This window comes from Sus scrofa, chromosome 7, assembly GCF_000003025.6.
Source record: "Sus scrofa isolate TJ Tabasco breed Duroc chromosome 7, Sscrofa11.1, whole genome shotgun sequence".
NCBI lineage: Eukaryota > Metazoa > Chordata > Mammalia > Artiodactyla > Suidae > Sus > Sus scrofa.
This window is the reverse complement of record NC_010449.5, coordinates 20,748,626-20,770,982: the sequence shown is the minus strand read 5'-3', so window position 1 is coordinate 20,770,982 and position 22,357 is coordinate 20,748,626. Positions and strand designations below refer to the sequence as shown.

Sequence of the window (22,357 nt, the reverse complement as noted above, 5' to 3'; positions counted from 1 at the left end):
AATTAAACTGTCATTCCCATTGGCATGTTTTTACCTCTATAACATATACTATCACTCTCTCTATGTTCCTCACTTCCTTTCCTTTCTTGTCTAGGAAAATGTGCCAGCTGGTTCTCTTCAGTTCACACTCTTACTAGAAGTTTTTTGGTCACTTGCACTTTCTAGGACAGCTTTGCTTGTGCGGGCTTTCTCCCCTAAGTATTCTTAATACATTGAGATCTACTAAAGAAGACATTATTTGGACAAGAGAATTTCTGACATTATTCTTTCTTAAACATTTTTTTTCAGTTTTTATAAGAATGGTTATGAATTTGACCCTGAGCAAGGATAGCTACAAAAAAAAAAAAAAAAAAAAAAAAAAAAACAAAACACATTTTCTATCTGTATAACCTTCAGCAAGTTAATTAACGTCTCTCTGTGCCTTGGTTTCCATACAGCAAAATAAGGATAACAGAATAAAAAAGGTTTCTACCACACAGGATTCTTCAGAGGAATTAAATGAATATTAAATATTAAATTAGTATTTCAAAAAGGACCTGGCATCTAATTAAGTATGCGATAATTATTAGCCGACAAAAATCGTTTTAGAAAATATTCATGCCACAGAAGACTTTACTGAGGATGCAGCCAAGAATTAGAAGCTATAGAAGCATCTTCTTAAAACACACTGTTATGTATCTCTCATACACATAAGTAAATACCTTAGAGAATTACTCAGAATATGTGAGATGCCAGCATGCATGCCAGACGAAGTAAAAAATGCATTCAGGATGTCAAGGCAACCCAGGCTTTTTAATAAAATTGTTACACAAAATAATTTAACATTGTATTAATATTCTGCATGTTAATCACTGATTCGAAAAGAGAGAAGAAAAAAAATGATGACTCAAAGTCTACAGAGGAAATCAAAATTACAAATACCTGTCTACACGTGAAAAATTTTAGTGGTTAAAGTTATGCATTTTTCCATTCTAGTCCTTATTAGAGTATGTAGCTTGTAAGAAGTGTCCAGCATTTTAGAGATCTTTTGTTTTTAAGCCTGTGTGGGTACATGAAGAATGCATTAGGAGTTCCCAGTGTGGCTCAGCGGTAGCAAAGCAGACTAGGATCTGTGAGCACCTGGGTTCCATCCCTGGCCCTGCTCAGTAGGTTAAGTATCCAGCGTTGCTGAGCTGCCTTGTGGTTTGCAGTCACAGCTCAGATTCTTCATTGCTGTGGCGGTGGTGTAGGCCGGCAGCTGCAGCTCCAATTCGACTCCTAGCCTGCTAGCCTGGGAACTTCCATACGCCATGGGTGTGGTCCTAAAAAGAAAAAAAAAAAAAAAAAAAAAAAGAATGCGTTAAGAACACTCTAAGACTATATCGTTATAACAGAGCAAGAATTTTTGCCTGTACCTCCCATCAGGTCTTAACCAACAGCGGCAGGTTGCCTCAAAAGATCACCGTTTGTTTGTTTTCCTTCTACTCTCTTTCCTTCTATTCTTCTATTCTGTTCAGGTAGCTCAACAGGGCCCAGCGATTCAAATAGCTGGTGAATAGTTTCTTCACGGATCCCTCAAATTTTCAGGGGGTTTTCTCCAAAATTGACCCCCAGCGGCCGGCCCCCTGTCTAGTTCATTCCCCCTTAGGACCTTCAGCACACTCCCTCCCCTCTCCCTCCTCCTCCCCCCTCCCTCCTTCTCCCCCCGCCCCCACTCCTCCCCACCTCTGTAAAGTTACACAACCACTGTGACAATTCTAGTCTTGACCACCAGATGGCGGCCTTCTCCTTACTCCCACGCTTTGCAAGCGGTTTTGCCAGAGGCAAAATAAGATACAGAATTTTAAATATAGTTCTCTTGATTTTTCGAATGTAGTGGGCGTTAAGAATTGATGAACAAGATCATAAAAATTACGAAACACTGGAAGAAAATGGAGATTTATAACGACGGTTTAAAAAATTAATAGGCCCCTGCTGCTGATGGCTGGTAATTGTGTTCTCCGGGGGAGAGTGGAGTGTTTCTTGAAATTGCAGCCTGTGAGAAATAAAACTAACGTAAAACTATTGCCCAACTGTAACATATCTTTCATGAGGTAAGAAGCTCATTATGATTAAGGAAACTTTTTGTCTGCTTTTGTGGCTGAAACGACACCTCTGTCCACAGGTGCCAAAGAGAAACAAGGAGACAGAGTTTTGGGTAAAAGGAAAAAAGAAAAGTTTTATTGCTTTACCAAGCAAAGGAGGCCACAGCAGGCTAATGCCGTAAAGACTGTGCCCTGCTTTGGGGAAGAATTGCAGGGAATTTTATAGTCGAAAAGGAGAAAAAGAGGGTTTCAGACAAGAATCAGGATTGGGGCAAACATACATTCTTCTTTCTTTGGGGAAATCTTTTTTTTTTTTTTTTTTTTGCTATTTCTTGGGCCGCTCCCGCGGCATATGGAGGTTCCCAAGCTAGGGGTTGAATCGGAGCTGTAGCCACCGGCCCTACGCCAGAGCCACAGCAACGCAAGATCCGAACGGCGTCTGCAACCTACAGCCTTGACCCACTGAGCAAGGGCAGGGACCGAACCCGCAACCTCATGGTTCCTAGTCGGATTCGTTAACCACTGCGCCACGATGGGAACTCCTCTTTGGGGAAATCTTAGTCGATCCTGGCATGATCCTCATGGAGGTCATCTGCGTTATTGCTTAGAATAACTATTTGCGAAAAGGGTATGTTAATCAGAGAGATTAGAACAAACTAGGAAACTTTCTGAAAAAATCATGTGCTAATAATCTTTAGCCCACAGGCAATTGTGCTCAGGGTGCCTGATCTTCAGCTTACATGGGTTTGTGTTTAGGGTGCAATCCAATGAGGGAGAAGCACAAGGAAGGGCTCCAAGCTGTTCAATTTTAAAGTACCCATTTCTAAAAGAAGCATTAAGGAATATAAGTTTTAGGTATAAGATGCCTACAGCATTAAGTGCATTCCTTGAGAGGGAACCAGGACTCTGCACCAAGGCTGTGCTATTGTTGCTTGACAGTTCCTCCCTGGTCTCGGCATTCCCTTCCCTCCCTGATCAGCAGCTATTGGAACTGCCCGCTTGGAACTCAGGGAAGGCCAAGGAGACCAAATGAGGCTCATTTCCTAAAAACAAGAAATGGAGGACACAGAAAAGCGTTTTTGCCCAGGAGCCCCACAGGGCCCTGCTTAGTCACACTTCGAGTATGGGATATTTATTTATTTATTTTGCTTTTTAGGGCCGCACCCGAGGCATATGGAGGTTCCCAGACTAGGGGTCCAGTTGGAGCTACAGCTGCTGGGCTGCACCACAGCCAAGGCAATGTAGGATCCGAGCTGTGTCTGCAACCAACACCACAGCTCATAGCAATGCCGGATACTTAACCCATGAAGCAAGGCCAGGGATTGAACCCAGAACATCAGGGTTCCTAGTTGGATTCGTTTTCACTGTGCCACAACGGGAACTCCTAGGGTGATATTTAAAGAGTAAGACTTTATCAGTGAGTTTCCACCATGATTTGGAGGTAAAATGACCAATGTGTTACTTAGATGATAATGTCTCTAGAGTGAAGAAAAATAATTCAGCTACCCTGGTTTAATGAAAATATTTCATAAAGCGAAACATTGAAGGAGTTCCTGTTGTGGCTCAGTGGGTATGAACCCCACTAAGTATCCATGAAGATGCAGATTCGATCCCTGACCTCGCTTAGTGGGTCAAGCTCACATTAACAGCCATGAGCTAATAATAGCTGTGAGCTGTGGTATAGGTCACAGACACAACTCAGATCCTACGTTGCTGTGGCTATTGCATAGGTGGGCAGTTGTAGCTCCAATTCAACACCTAGCCTGGGAACTTCTACATGCTATACTTGTGGCCCTAAAAAAAAAAAAAAAAAAAAAGAGTTATTTTAAGAACTACATGAGACAATGCCTGGAAGTATGCTCTCAGAACAAAGTTTAGCACCAAGTAAGGACTTTTAAAATAAGTGTCAGCCACCTTATCATCGTCATAATCATCTTTATTATCATTTTCATTAACTGAACAAGGAGAGGGTATCAGCAGAGACCAAGTCCAGTGCTACTTCAAGTCTGGCATATAGGAGCGAGAGCCATTGCAAATGCAAGTATCCTTAACCTAAGGAAACCTATATGGCATCTTTGTGCAAACTAGAAAACGACATCCCTTCTCAAGCATTTCCCTCCCATTTTCTGGAAAACTCTCATATTACACTCAAACATGCATGATGCCTCTTCTGGAAAATGCGCCTCCTCGGGTTGTGCAGTGCACAGCCTTCAGAGCTGTACTACTGCCCAGATCTCTCTCTGATGGAAGAAACCACAGAGCTTGGTGACAGGTGAGTTCTTGAATAAGAGAGACAGAATTAAAAGGAAACTTGAGTGGGTCCAGGAAATGTCTGGATGTGTGTGTCAAATGCTGGTAGGTGTATTAGAATGTATGTCCTGAGGTGAAGGTTCAAAGCTTTTCTCAGATGTTTAAAGGAATCATGAATCCCTCAAATTTCAGACGCCTCCTCCCACGGTTAGGAGATGAGATGACGTAGGTATATGGAGTCTGAGGTGACACAGGAAATGAAGACTGGCTCTAGAAGCAGCTTGGGATTCAGGAGAGCAGATTCTGGGGGAGAGGTCACAGCTGGGGCCCCTCGGCAGGCAGGAACTCAGGAACCTAAATGGGGAAGCTCTTTGAGAGGGAACTGGAGAGGCTAAGAGCAGAGAGTTCCTGAGACAGTTCTTATTTTTTAGGTCCAGCTGTCTTTTGACATGAAGAAGGCCACAAGAGCTCCCTCTCTTTGAGTCTCAAAGAGTTAGGTCTCCTCCCCACCAGATCTGCAGGCAGCATGCTCTTCATTCACATTCGGCTAAGACATAGTCCCCCGAGGCTGCTCCTGTAAAGATAAGACCCAGGGAAGAGGTATCACAGACTGGGGAAAGTCTCTCGTCTCCTCCCCATCTCGCTCCTCCGGCATCCACTCATCTCAACTCTGACCACTCCCTGCCCAAGGGGACTCCTAGATTTCGGAGACCTTCAACTCCATCTGGAAGTTCTGGGCAGCTTTCTAACTGGTCTCCTTGCCTCCAGTCTCACCTCCTAACAACTCACTCTCCAGACCAGAGAGATTGGGTCCCTCCTTGCTTATTTAAGTCCCTGCTTTTTCCAGCCCCCTCAAGTGCTCACAACATCATCGGACACCCCAAAGTCCCCCAGGGCTCTAAGGGAGCTGGTTTCTGTCTGCCCCTTTCCCGGGCAACATGGATGCTTAGGGAGGAGAAATGCAGATTGGCAAGTATGCAAAGTCAAGGGTGAGGTATGATAATAGCTTCTCACCTCCCCCCCCACCCCCAGCATGCCTCACATTCTCCCATTTTCATGTTTGCTTCATCTGCATGAATCTCCCCTCCTCAACTTCATCTGAAAATATTCTACTTCTTCAAGATCCAGAAGCCTTTCTTGATTCCCAGACAATGAATATGATCACCCCTTCCCTTGACACCCCAAAGCCTTTGCCTCCTATCTGCCTTAGGACCTTTGGGACTCTTCTTAAACTGCATCAACCTGTGTTACGGATTTCATTCCCTACTAACTTGGGTTCTGAGAATAGCGGCAGTGACTCAGCCTCAAAACACCTGCACTACAGAAGCGTGCAAAATAATAGGCACTCACGAGATATTTGTTGAATTAGGAGCTTTCATTCCGAAGAAACCTATTAATTCCTGCTCCCAGGGAGGTGCCAAGGCTCCCAGAGAAAAAGAGAAGGCTTCTCTCAGATGCCAAACCCCTTTGCCCTCCCTTTGCCCCACCTCCTGGAGGAGAATTAGTGCATCCTGGGAGCCAAGGTACCAGGAAGCTTCCTCTGTTTTCCTACTTACTTAAAGCCTGCCTTCTCCTTAAGATTCTGAACAAAATTCCAGTAAAGATGATGACACAAACAGCAATCCCACTGATGATTCCAATGACCAGGGTGCCAGACAGCGAGGGCTCTGAAACAGCAAAAGCGAGTGAGAGCCCGTGACCGCTGCCCCAGCCCAGGGCAGACCCTTGCTTTGGTAACCACTCCCACCCCATCCACACCAGGTTTTCCCAGCCCCTGGCTCTCATCCATACCCCAGCGGGCAGTGAGGGGCTGATCCAGGCCTGGGTGCTCCACCTGGCAGCTGTATCTCTGCTCCTCCCCAGGGAGCACCACCAAAGCCACCCAGCTCTGGTAGGTCCCATCCCCGTTGGGCAGCACATCCCTGGGCTCAATGTCCTTGGCATCCAGTGGCTGCCTGTCCTTCAGCCACCTCATGGTGATGTTCTGGGGGTAGAAGTTCAGAGCCTGACAGCGTAGAGTGGTCACCGCAGAGGCCACGTGATGAGTCACCTTCACCAAAGGAGGCGCTGGAGAGGAAGAAGGAAGGATCTGGAGGGGGAATCTTCCTACCCTGGCTGGGAAGACCAGAACTTTCACTTCCCTTTCTCTACAGGATGGAGGAAGGCGTTACCCTGTGCAGACAAAGCAAGTGTAGGAGAGACAGACCATTTTGTGTCCTAAAACATGTTCCCGGATTTGGTTCCAATGTGGTGTCACATGGAGAGCAGACAAGGTCATATCAACTTGTTCTCTGATCTCACATGTAAATAGGCACAGTTGTTGCCCATATCCCATGTGCTTTGTTAATATATTAAGTTGAATCAGATAAAATTGCTCCTTATGAGGATCAAAAAAGGTTGAGTATGTACTACTGGTAATCCCAATGTTCAATGTTCCCAATAAGTATTCTTATAAGAAGGGGCCTTGGGAATTCCCGTCTTGGCGCAGTGGTTAATGAATCCGACTAAGAACCATGAGGTTGAAGGTTCGATCCCTGGCCTTGCTCAGTGGGCTAAGGATCCGGCGTTGCTGTGGCTCTGGCGTAGGCCGGTGGCTATGGCTCCGATTAGACCCCTAGCCTGGGAACCTCCATATGCCGCGGAAGCCGCCCAAGAAAAAAAAGGGGGGGGGGCCTTGTTCGGTAGCCAGCCTTCAGCGACCACCTTACAAGGTGTGACAAGTGACTACAGCCATATTCAGTGGGAATGACCTTTAACTGTCAGGATTCTGCTACTGTGATGGGTTGCCTCACTCATTCATTTCTTGCCTTGGTATTCATGTGAGCATGAGCATTTCTGAATTCCTGAAGGTTATAAATTCATGTAGGGTTCTTGGTTAAATCAAGAGAAAAAAAAAATCATAGTTCTTTCGCTACATGCATGGATTAAAAAAATTAAAACCACAGCATATGATAGGCTTTTATCCCCGTTGGAAGCTGGAAAGCTCAGGGTGGGGAACTCAGACCTCGGCTCCTTGCCAGAGTGTCACACAACCTTGGGCATGTCTGAAACCCCACCCAAGATCCCGTGCCCTGCATCCCCCTTCCCTCTGTCACAAGAGGAGCAGAGGGTGCTCCTGCCTTACCTTGCTGGTCCAGAGCCCCTCTCCCCAGCTCCAGCAAGCGCCGCAGCTGCTCCGGGCAGTCCCGCTCCAGGTAGGCTCTGTTCTGCTTGGCCCGGATCTTACTGACTTCCCACTCCAGCTTGGTGGCCCAGGCCCTGGGCTCTGCCGCCCCCCAGTCCAGCGTCTCAGGGTGGAACTCCAGGTGGTCCTGCCCATCGTACCCATACTTCCAGAACCCTCTGGTGCTGTTGTCCGCTTGCACTTCACAGCCCAGGATCACCTGCAGGGTGTGGGACTCTGGCAACACTCCCAGCTTCGTTACTGAAACCAAAGGAGCAGGTCCTGTTTCCACTGTGATGGGACTGAATGACCTCAGGAAGCAAAGTCCAGCCCTCTTCCCTGCACCCCCCACCCCAAAGCTCTCAAGCTCCTGGCCCTCTGATGCCTCCCCCCAGAACAAGGAGACAAGGCGAGGCCCCACTCCACGTACTCTTGCTGTAGTTGTGGTTGTCCATGATGGTCCAGAAGTCCACGGTGAACATGTGATCCCACCCTTTCAGGCTCTGGCTTAGCTGCAGCCACAGTTGGTTGGAGGCCTTACCCGAGAGCCAGGGGGCGCGAGGCTCTGCACGGCGACTCTCGTGATTGTAGGACACAAACAGCTGGTCGTCCACGTAGCCCAAGGCCTCAAACAGGGGCAGCCCGAGATCTGGCTCCGAGGCGCCCATGAAGAGGAAGAGCAGGGAGTGTGGCCCTGGGGAGAGGGTGATAGGCCTTCTCTGTGGGTCAAGAGGGGCTGAGAGGCAGAGCCTCCACATGTCTTCTTCCTATTTTTTTTGCTTTTTAAGGCTGCACCTGCCACGTATGGAAGTTCTCAGGTTAGGGTAATTGGGGCTGTAGCCACTGGCCTGCACCAGAGCCACGCTGGAACTGAGCCACATCTGTGACCTACACTACAGCTCACAGCAACATCAGATCCTTAACCCACTGAGCATGGCGAGGGATGGAACCTGTGTCCTTATGGATGCTAGTCCAGTTCATAACCTGCTGAGCCATGATGGGAACTCTGTCTCCACATCTTCTGAATTAACTCATGCCAGCTGTGTCTGGTCCCACCCTGTGAAAGTGAGCGCTGGTGCCTGCCTCCCCTCCCCAGGGCTGGCCATCTGCTCTCTTCTCTGTCCATCCTGTGTGGATGCCCCCCCCCCCACTGCCCACCTCATCCCTGTAGCCCCCAGCCTCAGTCCCAGTGCTCACGTAATCTCCCCTGGAGGCAATGGATTCTAGAAAATCCCATCATGTGTCTCTCTAGGGCAGTTGAGCTCAGGAGTTGGTGCTCAGAGCTACTTAGATCCAAGTCCAAAGGAATTACTGTTGGTTTTTTTCCCTCTATTTTCATCTCTAAACCTTTTCCTTTGTATAGGCAGACCTCATTTTATTGCAGTTTGCAGATCATGTATATTTCACAAATTGAAGGTTTGTGGCAACCCTACCTCAAGCAAGTCTATTGCTATCATCTTTCCAACTGCCTTTGCTCACTTTGTGTCTCTGTGTCAGAGTTTGGTAATTCTTGCAAGATTTACAACTTTTCATTATTATTTTTTGGCCACTCTCATGGCATGCAGATGTTCCTGGGCTAGGGATTGAACCTGAGCTATAGAAGTGAAAACACAAAATCCTTAACCACCAGGCCACCAGGGAGCTCCTACCCAACTTTTTCATTATTATTAAATTTGTTATGGTGGTCTCTGATCACTGATCTCCGATGTTTCTATTATAAAAAGATTACAATTCTCTGAACGCTCAGATGATGGTTAGCAATTTTTAGCAATAAAGTATCTTTTACTTAAGATATGTCCATTGTTTTTGAAGTTCTCCTGTGGCACAGTGGGTTAAAGATCCCACATTGTCACTGCAGTAGCTCTGGTCACCGCTACGACACAAGTTCACAAGTTCAGTCCCTGGCCTGGAAACTTCCACATACAAAGCCAAAAAAAAAAAAAAAAAAAAAAAAAAAAAAAAGGTTATGTACTCTGTTTTCATCCACAATGCTACCTAAACTGTCTGGCATGTAGTAGGTGCTTAATATCTACTTGTTAGATGAATAAATGTTGACTTTTAGATTTTTGTCTCTGGCCCGAATTCTAGATTCACACACTCCAACTGCTTAACTGCCTATGTGATACCACCAGTTGGATAATCTCAAACTTACCAAGTTCAAACCCAGACTCTTGATTTCCCTCAGACTGCTTTTTATTCTGCCTTCACCATCTCAGCAATAGCATCATCTATCACCCCATTGCTTGGGCCGATAAAAATAAATACAGTAAAATAAAGTAATTAAATAATAGAATCACCTTCGACGTCTCTCCTTCTATCACGCGATCCTTTTAGATCCTTCAGCAACTTCCTTCAAAACGTATCCAGAATACAAGCATTTCTCACCACCACCTCTGCTCCCATCTGGCCCAGTCCATCATTTCCTGTCTGTCTGCTCACCCTGTTTTTATTGCTGCTCCCTTCACTCTACTTTCCCCAAAGCAGCCAGAGCAATCTTTTCAACAGCCATGCCAGCGATGTCACTCCCTGGTCAGAATGGCACTGCCGCCTGTGGGACCCCTGGGGACTTGCCTGAGGCTCCTGTGCTGAGCCCATCACCTGTTCTTGGCCTCCGCCCCTCCACCCCTAACTCCGCTGCACCTGTGCTCTTGCTCTTCTTCGTCTGGTGATTCTTAACCCGGATAGCTCATCTCCTGGGGGACATTTGACAATGTCTGGAGACATTTTTGGTTTTCATAACTGAAGAGTATACTCACATCCAGTGAGTAAAGGACAGGGACACTGCTCAAGGTCCTACAATGCACATGACAGTCCTCACAACAAAAAAATATCAGTGGTGCTGAAGTTTCACATCCTTGCCTGGTGCTCCTGTCCTGTCCTGGAAGCGCTGCTCCCAGTCAGCATCACCCTTATTTCCTCCAGATCCCTGCTCCGAAGCCAGCCAGGGAGAGTGGCCTGCCCCACCTGCCTGCTTCACAGGTCTTCAGGGCACCCACTGCTACCTGATGCTCTATATCCTTTTGTTCCTTTGTGTATTGTCATCCCCTCCTTGCAAGCAAAACATCAGAGGACTCAGCTTCCTGCTCACTCCCCTGGATCCAGAAGATCACAGCGCATGGGTGATGCTTCTTCTTTGCTGGTGACTAGTGAATATTTCTGTTCATCAAATTGTACAATTCAACCTCTAAGGTAGTGTGTCTTTTAAGAATCACAGTTATGAAGTGGCCTCAAAGGCCAGAGTGACATTGAACAAAGTTACCGGTAAGCAGGTCTTATCTCATCCTAGTCATCTATAAAGTGTGGACACACATACTGCCTACCCTCCAAATGTGGTGCTGAGGCTACACAGTGTGTAAAGCATCCGGAGCCTTGCCAGACAACAGAGCAAACTCTGCCAGCTAAGGTTACAACCAGTGCTAATACTTCATTAACATCAGAAAAAGAGCCTGCTTACAGAATTTTTGTTACCTGGGCAAAGGATTTAACTTGAGGTCATTAGTGGTAAAATCAACACGTTAATAGCGCCAATCTCCCAAATGCAAAGTCAAGTCAAACAAGATCACTGACATGAAGGTGATTTAAAACTGAGGCATTCCCTACATGTTAATTGCCATCACTTTGGCATCTTTTAGTAAAGGCTGCCTAATTATCCAATACTGTTAACAGTGCAACTCAACAACCCCTTGGATGAAAAGGGGAACTGTTAGATTCAGTTCAAAAAGTTCAAAAATAACCGAGATGTCATTTTTCCAGGCAAACGAAGAATCAATCGCCAAGATTAAGGCTCTGGGCAATCTCCCTCCATAGCCTCCTACCTACCCCGCGGTGGCCTCCGCCCCTGGTCTCAGCAGAAGGGGTGGGGTCGGGGTAGGATTCAGATCCCCCCACAAGCCGCCACACACCCCCACTTGCCAGCACCAGTGTTTCTGAAGTGGAAAACCGGCTGTTTCTGCCGTGCGTCCTGTCAGCGCAAAGTCTCCAGCCCTTTGAGCCCGCCCGGGTGTGGAAACACCAAGGGGCGCTCGGGCCAAGGTCGCCCTGGGTGAGAAGAACTTCCTGTTTGGGGATGATCAGAAGGGAAACGACACAACCAACTACAGATACAAGAAAACCGAGACCCGACTCCAAGGACCCCTAATCTTAGCTCGGCCTCCAGCAGAAAAGATTTGCATCTAAAAGCGTCAAGGTCGGGGGAGGGAGTGGGTGGTTCCGAGTGTCACTTCTTAGAGCAGGGACTGCGGGCGGGCCGAGGGTGTGGGGGGAGGCGAGATGCGGGGGGCGAGGGGCCGGCCGGGAACCGCATCTGCACCCCCAGTGGCCGGTGTCCCCTCCGGGGAAAGTTGGGGGAGGGGCCTGCGCACCCGGCTGAGCAGTCGCTCCGAATTCAGCAAATTCCAAAGCCCCAAGAAAAGCTACTTTCGATTTTTCCGCGCCCCTCTCTGGCCCGCAGCCCCCGGACTCACGCGGCGCTCGCTCCTGCGTGGCCACGGTCCGCAGGAGGATCAGGAGCAGAAGCGCCGGCCGGGCTTGTGGGCCCATTTCCCGGCTCGGACCGCGCTTCCAGGTGCTTTTCGGCCGCTTGGCTGGGGCGGGGAAACCGAGGTGGCTCAAGAAGTCACCCTGGAGCCATTGCCAAGGCTGCGGGGATCCCAGATGAAACTTCCTGGGCAGTGAGATCCTTTTCCGGGGCCAGTGGGGAAAAGAAACGGATCGCCTGTACTTGAACTCTCTCTCCTGCAGCTCAGAGTACCTGCTTAGGAAACACTTGTGACCCAACTGTCCCTTTGGTTTTTATTTTTTTAGGCTGCGCCCACGGCATATAGGAATTCCCAGGACAGGGCTCGAACCTACTGCAGGTCAGTATCCAAGCCACTTCACTGCAGTGACAACTGTGGATCCTTAACCCACTGTGCACAAGAGAACTCCTCTCCCTCTACTTTTTATTTTTTATTTATTTTTTATTTATTTATTTTTGTCTTTTCTAGGGCCGCTCCGGCGGCACACGGAGGTTCCCAGGCTAGGGGTCCAATCAGAGCCGCAGCTGCCGGCCTGCGCCAGCCCACAGCAAAGCGGGATCCGAGCCCTGTCTGCGACCCACACCACAGCTTAAGGCAATGCGGGATCCCCAACCCACTGAGCAAGGCCAGGGATCAAACCTGCAACCCCATGGTTCCTAGTCGGACTCGTTAACCACTGAGCCACGACGGGAACTCCTTTAAATGCAGAGATGTTGCTGATTGGGGGAGGTATATTTAATGATTTCCTGATTTAAATATTTAATATCTAAATATTGAATAACTTGAAAATTCATTATGCATTTTCAAAAAGTCTAGGTTCACCTTGCCAATCTTGTTATTCAATTTAGATATATCTATGCATATGCGTATGTCTATATCTATATGTGTGTCTATATCTACACAAAGCCTTTCTCTTCCCTGGAAGAGCTCTTTCCCCTTTCTCCTTTTTGTCATTCCTTTAAACTCTTCCTAAGCAGTGAGCATAGTGACCTTGCTCTTTCATGTTGAACGCTATTGCCTGGTATAAATACTCACTCAATAAATTTGTGTGGATAGAATAAATGAGTGACAAAGTGTTCGAGATTAGATTGTGAAGCCAACTGCAACCCACTTAGAAAGACTTCCTGGCTCTCTATGTTACCAGGAAACCTGGTACACACTTTTTAGGCACTACCTTCAGCAACAAAAGGGAAATAAAAGACATTCTCAGAAATAAAAGGGAAATAAAAAAATGTAGATAGAGAAGGAAAACAACAAGATTTTTTTCGCTAGCAGACTAAAGAAAGTTCTTGAAACAGAAAAGAAAGGAAGAATGAACAATGAAATGACCAGAAATTTGGATAAACACCATAGATTATCTTTCTCATGAGTTCTCTAAATTGTATTTGATGATGGAAATAAAAATTAAACATCATTTGATGTTCAAGACAAAATAGGAGAGATAAAGTGTTCTAGATGGAAATGGACTATCCATGATTCACTCAAGGGGATAAAACCTAGATCTTAGTAGAATATGACACGTCAAATACATTGTAAGACCCAGGGTAACCACTGAGAAAATCATACAAAGCAATTTACTCAAATATAGAATACATAAATCAAGATGGAATTATCTAAAAAAAAAAAAGGTTCAAGTAATTCATAGAAAAGAAAATAAAACAGAGAAACAAAGTAAAACAAAAGAGAAGACAAAAAACAAATACTTAAATGGTAGAAAAAGCCTAACATGTCAAAAATGTAAATGATCTCAATAGCTAAATTAAAAGCAGAGACTGGAAGAGTGGATTAAAAATCCTAGAATCTGAATTTTTTTTCTATCTTCTAACCAAATCTGCATTTGCAATCTTAGGAAATGTCTCTGCCATTTACTTCAGGGCTGAGGCCAAACTATCTTAAGGTACTGTTGGTATCTCTTCTACAAGAATGTAAGTTCTGTGCAAGCTTTTGTCGGATTCATAGGCATAGTTATTGCTATGGATTGAATTGTGCCCTCTTAAAAAAAAAATGCATTGGAGTATAATCCCTAGTACCTCTGAATGTGATCTTATTTGGAGATAGGGTTTTTATAGAGGTCATCAAGTTAAAATGATGCCAATAGGGTGGACTCCAAACCAATGTGACTGTTGTCCACATAAAAGAGGGAAGTGTAGATAGAGATAGACAGGCATAGAGGGAAAATATGAAGAGTGATGGGAAAAGATGGGCGTCCACAAGTTAGGAAATGTCCGAAGCTACAAGAGAGAGATCTGGAAGAACTCTCTTCCTTTTCTCTTTCCTTTAAACTCCTTCTAGAGTTCTCTTGTGGCTCAGTGGATTAAGGATCCAGTGTTGTCATTGCAGTGGCTTGGGTCTTGGCTGTGGCGCAGGTTCAATCCCTGGTCCAGGAACTTTCACATGCCAGGGGCGCGGACAAAAAAAAGACAGAACCAGAAACAATACATTCCTCCTAAACAATGAGCTTAGTGACCTTGTACTGTTTTTTGGAGCACTCTTGCCAGGTATAGGTACCCATTCAAATCCTTGCCTCACAAAGAACCAAACGTGTCAACATCTTGACTTCAGACTTCCATCCTCCAAAACTATGAGACAAGACATTTCTGTTGGTTAAGCCACACAATTTGTGGTACTTGGTTACAGCAGCCCTTGGAAACTAATACATTTATAGTACTTGGCTCAGTGTATTATATACAGTAGACACAATAAAAAATTGTTGAAATAAGAAATGATGGGAATTAGAAGCCAGGGTGTTGGTATTCTGGGAGACAAATGTGGAAAGGGACTGGGAGAATTTAATTTTAAGGATATGGATTTTCTTTTAAAGTCCTATTTTCAGTTTTGTACTGTATTCTCATCATCAGCTATACCTGAGACCCCTGAATCCAGGGTCCCTCTGATTCAGTGTGGCCAAATGAAACTCATCAGTCTTCTGCTCATTTTGGCTCCAGCAGTCACCTGGCTGTTTAGTGCAGGGAGGTGATCTGAGCACCAAAATGCTCCTTCCATAGATTTCTAACAAATCTGCCTGTTTTCATTCCTGCCCATAACCTTGACCTCAGAGGTACCTGGTGTCTCAAAGAGCTAAGTCTTTCTAGAGTTTTTTTGGGCAGGGAGCTTATTCGTTTCTTATTGGTTTTTTCCCCCAGAAAGTGGTGGATATAGATTTCTCTAGTCTGATGAGGCATATAGCATTCTTCCTTCTGCTGTACAACTTCCAAAATTCTGTTTCCAGGGGTTATTGTTCCTTCTCTCATTCTCTTCATCTTTTCATGCCTTTGTAAAATTCTTTACTGTCACTGAATGAGGTTTGGAGAAGGAGAAGAGACTGGCATGTCTTCATTCAGCATGCCTGACTGCGGGTTGGTTTCGTCAAAAAAAAAGCAATGAGGAATTCGTGGCTCAGCGGAAACAAATCTGACTAGCATCCATAAGGATGCAGGTTTGATCTCTGGCCTCACTAAGTGGGTTAAGGATTTGGCATTGCCATGAACTTTGGTGTAGGTTGCAGATGCGACTCAGATCTGGTGTTGCTGTGGCTGTGGTGTAGGCCAGTGGCAAGAGCTCTGATTCGACCCCTAGCCTGGGAACCTCCATATGCCGTGGGTGCAGCACCAAAAAGACAATAATAATAATAATAAATAGTAATTATGAGATATATTAGTGGCAAGAGTAAACTGTATTTGCTAGGAACCATGATAAACCTTATGTATATGCTATCTCATTTCATTTTCAAAAATACCTTGCCGTCAAGGAGCTTATATTCAAGTTGAGGAGATGTGCCTGAGTAAAAAGCCAATGAATGGTGCTGTGGAATTTTCTTGTATCTGTAACTAGTAGGAGTAATAGAAGAAGGTGAGGAGTTTCATAGCTTGTGATTCTCTTGACAGTTCCATTTTCTGGCCCACATCTACAGCATGCAGAACTTCCTGGGCCAGGGATCGAACCCATGCCACAGCAGGAACCAGGGCCAAAGTGGTGACAATACCAAATCCCTAGCCTGCTGAGCCACCAGGGAACCCCCTTGACAATTCCATTTCATAGAGCAAATGTTATCTCTCTAATTATGAGTCTAAAGACTTGGTTCCTTGTTCCAAACATTTAACTGTGCTTCTAGCCTCTATGAACCTCAATCTGCAAATCTTTGAAATGGGGGTAGTAGTTTCTGATCACTAAATGATTCTTCCAACTATTAACATATATAAACACTCCTGGAAGGTAATAATAACAGACCTGGCAGTTTAAAAATAAACTCTATAAAGTACATTTTGGTTTAAATTGCCATCTAGGGACTTCTTTGTGGCTTATAACATAACTACTTGGCCTTGCTTCTTCAGTGGCTTTGGCTCGACCCCTGGCCCAGGAACTTCATATGCTGCAGGTACGGCCAAAAAAAAAAAAAAAAAAAAAGAAAGAAAGAAAAAAAATAAATTGTCATCCAGAACTAATGACATACCATGCTATAAATGCCCTTTCATTTGGGAAGAGCTTGAGGCCAATGCAAGACTACTTTTATCAATTGTTCAGCTCTCTTAGGAGATTTAGAAACTTTAAGGAAGAAAATGTCCTCAGTATTTAATATTTTCCAGTGGAAACTGTCACTATATATATTTGTCATTACTGATGAGGAAAACAACAGAGTCTACTCTTGCTTACTTTAGTATAACCTGAGTTTTTGTAAACTGCCCTGTCATGTCTCATTTCTGATGAGTATACATATGTGTTCTTTAAAGACACACAGATTATAATCAATCTGCAAGGCAAAGTTATTGCAAAGCCACTTAAATAAACTCTTTGTTTCAATTTGCTCATTGAAAAGAGGAAATAACAGCTATTTCCTAAAATAATATTTAGAATTAAAAGAAAAAGAATAAAAAATTGATAAATGAAGCTCTCAGCACAGTGCCTGGCATGGAATCCAAGCCAAACTACGTTTATGATTATTACTTACTAATATTAGCAATGACTTTTTTTAATCTGAGGATGCTGCTCCCAATCAGGTGTCAGGTCAGCATCCTCTCACAGATTGCCTATATTACGGTTATCTTTTTTTAAAATGATAGTCATTTAAAAAGATAAAATGTGGAGTTCCCGTCGTGGCTCAGTGGTTAACGAATCCGACTAGGAACCATGAGGTTGGGGGTTTGGTCCCTGCCCTTGCTCAGTGGGTTAACGATCCGGTGTTGCCGTGAGCTGTGGTGTGGGTCGCAGACGCGGCTCGGATCCTGCGTTGCTGTGGCTCTGGCATAGGCCGGTGGCTACAGCTCCGATTCAACCCCTAGCCTGGGAACCTCCATATGCCACGGGAGCGGCCCAAGAAATAGCGAAAAGACAAAAAAAAAAAAAAAAAAAAAAGATAAAATGTATCTACTCTCTCTAGGTCTCTGGGTTTCTTTTACCTAATTTGTTCTTACCTTTAAGACACAATTGAAGTACCTTCTCCATTAGACTGTTTCAACTCCCATGATTTGGTAAAATTGGCTATCTCCTCCTTTGGTGTCTACTGTACCCAATACTGACAGACGTAAAACATTTCTGTCCATTCTCTTCCCATGTCTTTTCCTCTTCTAAATTGTAAGCACCATGAGGTAGTTATCTGTGTTTCTCCTGCTTATTGTTTGGGGAAGTGAATGAATGAACCACGAGTTTCCTGTCCATTTGACAGGTTTTTTTTTTTTTTTTTTTCTTTTTTGGGGCCACACCCGCAGCATATGGAGGTTCCCTGGCTAGGGCTCAAATTGGAGCTACAGCTGCCAGCCTACACCACAGCCAAAGCAACGCCAGATCTGAGCCACATCTGCGACCTACACCATAGCTCATGCCAATGCTGGATCCTTAACCCACTGAGCAAGGCTAGGGATCAAACCCACAACCTCATGGTTCCTAGTTGGATTAGTTACCACTGTGCCATGACAGGAACTCCTTTGTTTTGTTTGTTTGTTTTGTTCTGTTTTTGTTTTCTTTAGTTTTTGTTTTTGTTTTTTTGACAGTTTATAAAGAGTATTGACTCCAAAGGTCCTAGTAGCCAGTCTTGTATATGACTGCTCTAGGCCTTTACACTAGTCTCACAGCTTCTCAATACTGTCACTGTTAATTGTAGGTAATAATCACTTCTGTTCATCAAAATACTGCAAGTGAATGAGTTTTGAAATCTTCTGAGTGACATGTCAACCCAAAGTAAATGATTACTTACCCAGGCAACCAGGAGCACCAGCAATGCCCCCAAGGGCAGTTATTTGGAGCGTTTTCCAGTACCTGTTGGGTGAAAACAACATCCTCCAGTGTAAATGCCTCTGGGCAGGGAAGGGTTGAGGCCAGGATAAATCCATTTATTAAACTGTTAATTGGACTTTTATACAATCTATACTTCAGTGCTGTCCACTTCTTGGGGCCCAGTTTGGGGCATGTGTGTTACAAAGAAGGTGCTGGGTTGATCTTAAGCACATTGCAAAGTCATGAGCACTTTAAATCATGTTATCCCTATTTGCACATAGTATTTAATAAGTGTGTTATAATGATTAGTATCATCATTGCCATATAGTCATATAGCCTAACCAGGATAGTCCCAGCGTTACTTACTATCTTTGCATAATCCTCTGGCATCCTCCTTTTCACTGTGGTCATTTTTACTTTAAAAATGGAAAGAAAAGTAGTTTAGTATTTTATTTATTTATTTTTTTTTGCTTTTTAGGGTTGCACCCAAAGCATTACGAAGCATTACAAAGTTCCCAGGCTAGGGGTCGAATTGGAGCCTCACCTGCTGGCTACACCACAGCTACGGCAACGTGGGATCCCAGCAGTGTCTGTGACCTATACCACAGCTCATGGCAATGCCAGATCCTTAACCCACTGAGCGAGGCCAGGTATCAAACCCATATCCTCATGGATCCTAGTCAGGTTTGTTAATTGCTGAGTCATGAAGGGAATTCCTAATTTATTATTTTAAAAGTTGCTTTTGGGAGAGTTCCCACTGTGGTTCAGCGGTAATGAACCTGACTAGTAACCATAAGGATGTGGATTTGATCCCTGACCTTGCTCAGTGGGTTAAGTATCCTACATATCAGGAGTTGCAGTGAGCTGTGGTGTAGGTCGCAGATAAAACTCAGATCCTACTGTTGCTGTAGCTATGGTGTAGGCCAGTAGCTGCAGCTCTGATTTAACCCTCTAGCTTGGGAACTTCCATGTGGCCCTAAAAAAGCCAAAAAAAAAAAAGTTTGCTTTGGGAGCTCCCCCTGTGGCACAGAGGGTTGAGAATCCAAGTGCAATGGCCGGTCGCTGCAGAAGTGAGGTTTTCATTCCCAGGTGGATGGATGCAGTGGGTTAAAGGATCAGAGTTGCCACAGCTGTGGTGCAGGTCACAGCTGTGGCTGGGATTCAGTCTGCCTCGTGAACTTCCACATGCTGAGGGTGCGACTATTAAAAAAAAAGGTTGCTTTTGTAAGACTCCATGTCTAACCTCCACCCCTGGGGTGTTTCTTCCTTTCCATGTCCATTCCAACCTTTTTTCACAGCCAAATCTTTTTCTAGGTTCCCTTTCTCCAAATCCCACTATAAGGATGGAGCCTGTCTCATTTACTTTCTTCTTCCTCAAACCCAGCTGGGCTTAATTAATTTTTTTGTGAAATGTATGAATTATCCAGCCTGCTTCTTCTGGATTATTTAGACAAGAGTCCCTCCCTTGTTCTTGCCTGCCTATAGATGTGCTGAAGTCTCAGGGCTTCCCAGTGGCCTCAGGATCATCATCTTTGAAAGGAGAATATAAATTTCTGTTCACCAAAAAAGATTGGAAAACTATTAAATTATAACTAGAAGTTAATAATTTCATAAGGGCCTGGAGAAAGTGTTACATACCAGTCCCCAAAATGAGCTTGTTGGTTCAGCACGCCATCTAGTGCCTATCAGAACAGCAAGGTGTATAGTAAACATTTTTGATTTTTCCCCAGAGGTATGAAGTTCACCCAGAAAGTATCATTTGCAAGAGTGAAAACTCTTTCTATCTAAAATTCATAAAACATACTAGTAAATAATTAATCTTTGGTGGCATATTTGAATTGTATTCACTGTATAGGAACACAAAACTCTTTGATTTTAGTTCAATTGATATTTTCATGTGTGTGTGTGTCTATGTGTGTTCAGGGCACATATATTATAATCAGTCTATAGGGCTGTCCTAGGAAAAGTCTCAATTCTCAATCTCCATTTCTTTATTGCTGAAGTAATAATGATTGTAATTGTAGTCATAGGATGGTGGTGAAATGGAGTGAAAATGGTTGTTATAATGCCAGGTGCATAGAAAGTGTTATCTTTATTAGTATTATTGATGCTCAAACAATTGCAAAATTGTGCCATGCTGTGGATAAAAAATATATGTATAACTTTTAAAATTATATATATATAATTTTAAATATATTATTATATATATAATTTTTGAATTTACAACATGGCAGTTAGTTTTCTAAGAACAATATTAGTATCATTAATTCTCATCGCAACCTATAAAATAGGTACTATTATTGCCACTTTATTTATCTTTTTGCTTTTTTTTTTTTTTTTAAGGGCCACACCTGTGTCATATGGAGATTACCAGGCTAGGGGTCCAATTATAGCTGCTGACCTGTGCCACAGCCACAGCCACACAAGACCAAGCCGCATCTGTGACCTACACCACAGCTCATGGCATCGCTGACTCTTTAACCCACTTTGCGAGGCCAGGAATCAAACCTGCAACCTCATGGTTACTAGTCGGATTCGTTTCCACTGCGCTGCAACAGGAACTCCTATTGCCACTTTATAGATGAGAAAATTGAGAGACATAGAGAAGGTAATAAACTTATCTAACGACAAAGTTGAATTTGAACTCAGGCATTCTAAGGCAGTCTTTCTGATAAATATACTATGCCTCCTCTGTATTTTTTCCTGGACTATTTTATAAAATTCAGGGGCAAATATGTTAACTACCATTAACATACGAAAATATGTTAACTACCATTAACTATGAATGTTAACTACCATTAGCTAAGACATCTATGTGTGACCTGAAGCATAGCTACAAAGCCTTAGGCAGGCTAACATTGTAAGAATTTGATCCAAACCAAATTTTTTTCGACCTAAGAAGGTTTAGGTGAGTTTAAGTAGCAAAAAATGGTCCACCTTAAATACTGACAACTCACAGGTCTCTCTGACAGCTATTTCAGCCTGCCATTGAAAGTATGCATACACTTAGTATGCAGAATGCAGGGAGGGATAGTATGCAGATGTGGTGAGTGTCATCATAACCTTTTCCTTTTGAGTTTTGAGCAAGGAGTGAACTCCAAGAACAGCAATATAGGGCGTAGATTTTGACTGACAGTGTTGATCAACCACCACTCCCCAACATATATACACATGCGTGTGTGTGCACACACACATCTCCCTTCTCTGATGGTCAAGCTTCTTTTCTTCTTGTTAGAATCTCTTCTCTAGGTCTTCCTTGAGTTAGGCTCTACATCCTATGACGGTTGCGAAGCTGCTCCAGAAGCATACATAACTGGAAAGAGTGAGCCAGCTTGGTGGACTGGGTCTATCTATTCTCATTCATCCCCCCAAATTAAGAAGAGTATCTGCTCCTTAGGGTCACCCCCAAACAGGAGGCTCCCATGGTGCTAGGATGTAATGGAAATAAACCTCGAATAAGAGGTTACTGTGTGCTTAGCATCCGCCACCACCCCCCGAAGGAACTATACACATCATACCTAATTTAATTCTCACTATATTCCTGGCTCGGGGAGTCGGTGGGGAGCATTACAGAGGAGAAACTAAAAGCTTGGAAAGCCTGAGAACTTTGCAGTCACCCAGATAGTGTCCGGGGTGGGGGGGTTGTATATTTGTTTTGAAAACAAATGTGCTGGCTCCAAAGCTGCAGTCTTTCCTGCCACTCTTTTTTCTTTCTTTCTTTCTTTTTCTTTTAAAGGCCATTCCTGCGGTATCCTTCCATTCTTTTGCGCTAACAGCTCAGTTGTGTGCTCCACTTTCAAGTAGCCTTACCAATCTCGGATTAGCCAGGGAATGCCAGGATCTTGAATGTGACAGGGAAAGAGAAAATTTTTTGAGTTGATTTTTAACGCATAATATTATACACACATACACACACACATATATATAGTAATACATATCATAGATTTTATATACAAACCTATAGATAGTATATATAGGACATATATACATGTAAACTATACACACTATATAAAACATAGTAGTATAAATATATAGTATTAAATATACTACTATATATTTTACATATGAATCTACATAGTATGCACAGTATTATATATTTTATATGCATTTTATAGTATATAATGTAAATAAACACATGGTATTTAATTATGTAAACA

The 22,357-nt window shown here is 44.1% G+C and overlaps 1 protein-coding gene across 4 annotated transcripts; it reads right to left on the bottom strand.

Moving 5' to 3' along the window:
- On the bottom strand, positions 3,979-12,379 carry HFE (hemochromatosis). Of its 4 annotated transcripts, none has more exons than XM_021098426.1 (6): positions 11,940-12,354; positions 7,907-8,170; positions 7,438-7,737; positions 6,105-6,380; positions 5,870-5,980; positions 3,979-4,887 (listed from the first exon to the last, which is right to left on the bottom strand). In XM_021098426.1, exons 1-6 carry the CDS (start codon positions 12,013-12,015, stop codon positions 4,847-4,849), a joined length of 1,068 nt encoding a protein of 355 aa, XP_020954085.1. In that variant the 5' UTR covers positions 12,016-12,354; the 3' UTR covers positions 3,979-4,846. The 4 variants fall into 4 exon arrangements, with proteins under 4 accessions (XP_020954085.1, XP_020954086.1, XP_020954083.1 ...); XM_021098427.1 differs by lacking the exon at positions 11,940-12,354 and adding an exon at positions 11,296-11,541; XM_021098424.1 differs by having other exon boundaries at positions 5,870-6,380; positions 11,940-12,379.

Excerpts from the sequence above, each read along its gene's own strand:
- HFE (XM_021098424.1), bottom strand. The coding sequence starts at position 12,015 with ATGGGCCCACAAGCCCGGCCGGCGCTTCTGCTCCTGATCCTCCTGCGG. Across the intron at positions 8,171-11,939 it reads CACGCAGGAGCGAGCGCCGC|GGCCACACTCCCTGCTCTTC; the intron begins GTGAGTCCGGGG and ends CCCTCTCCCCAG. Across the intron at positions 4,888-5,869 it reads AAGGAGAAGGCAGGCTTTAA|GAGCAGCCTCGGGGGACTAT; the intron begins GTAAGTAGGAAA and ends TTATCTTTACAG.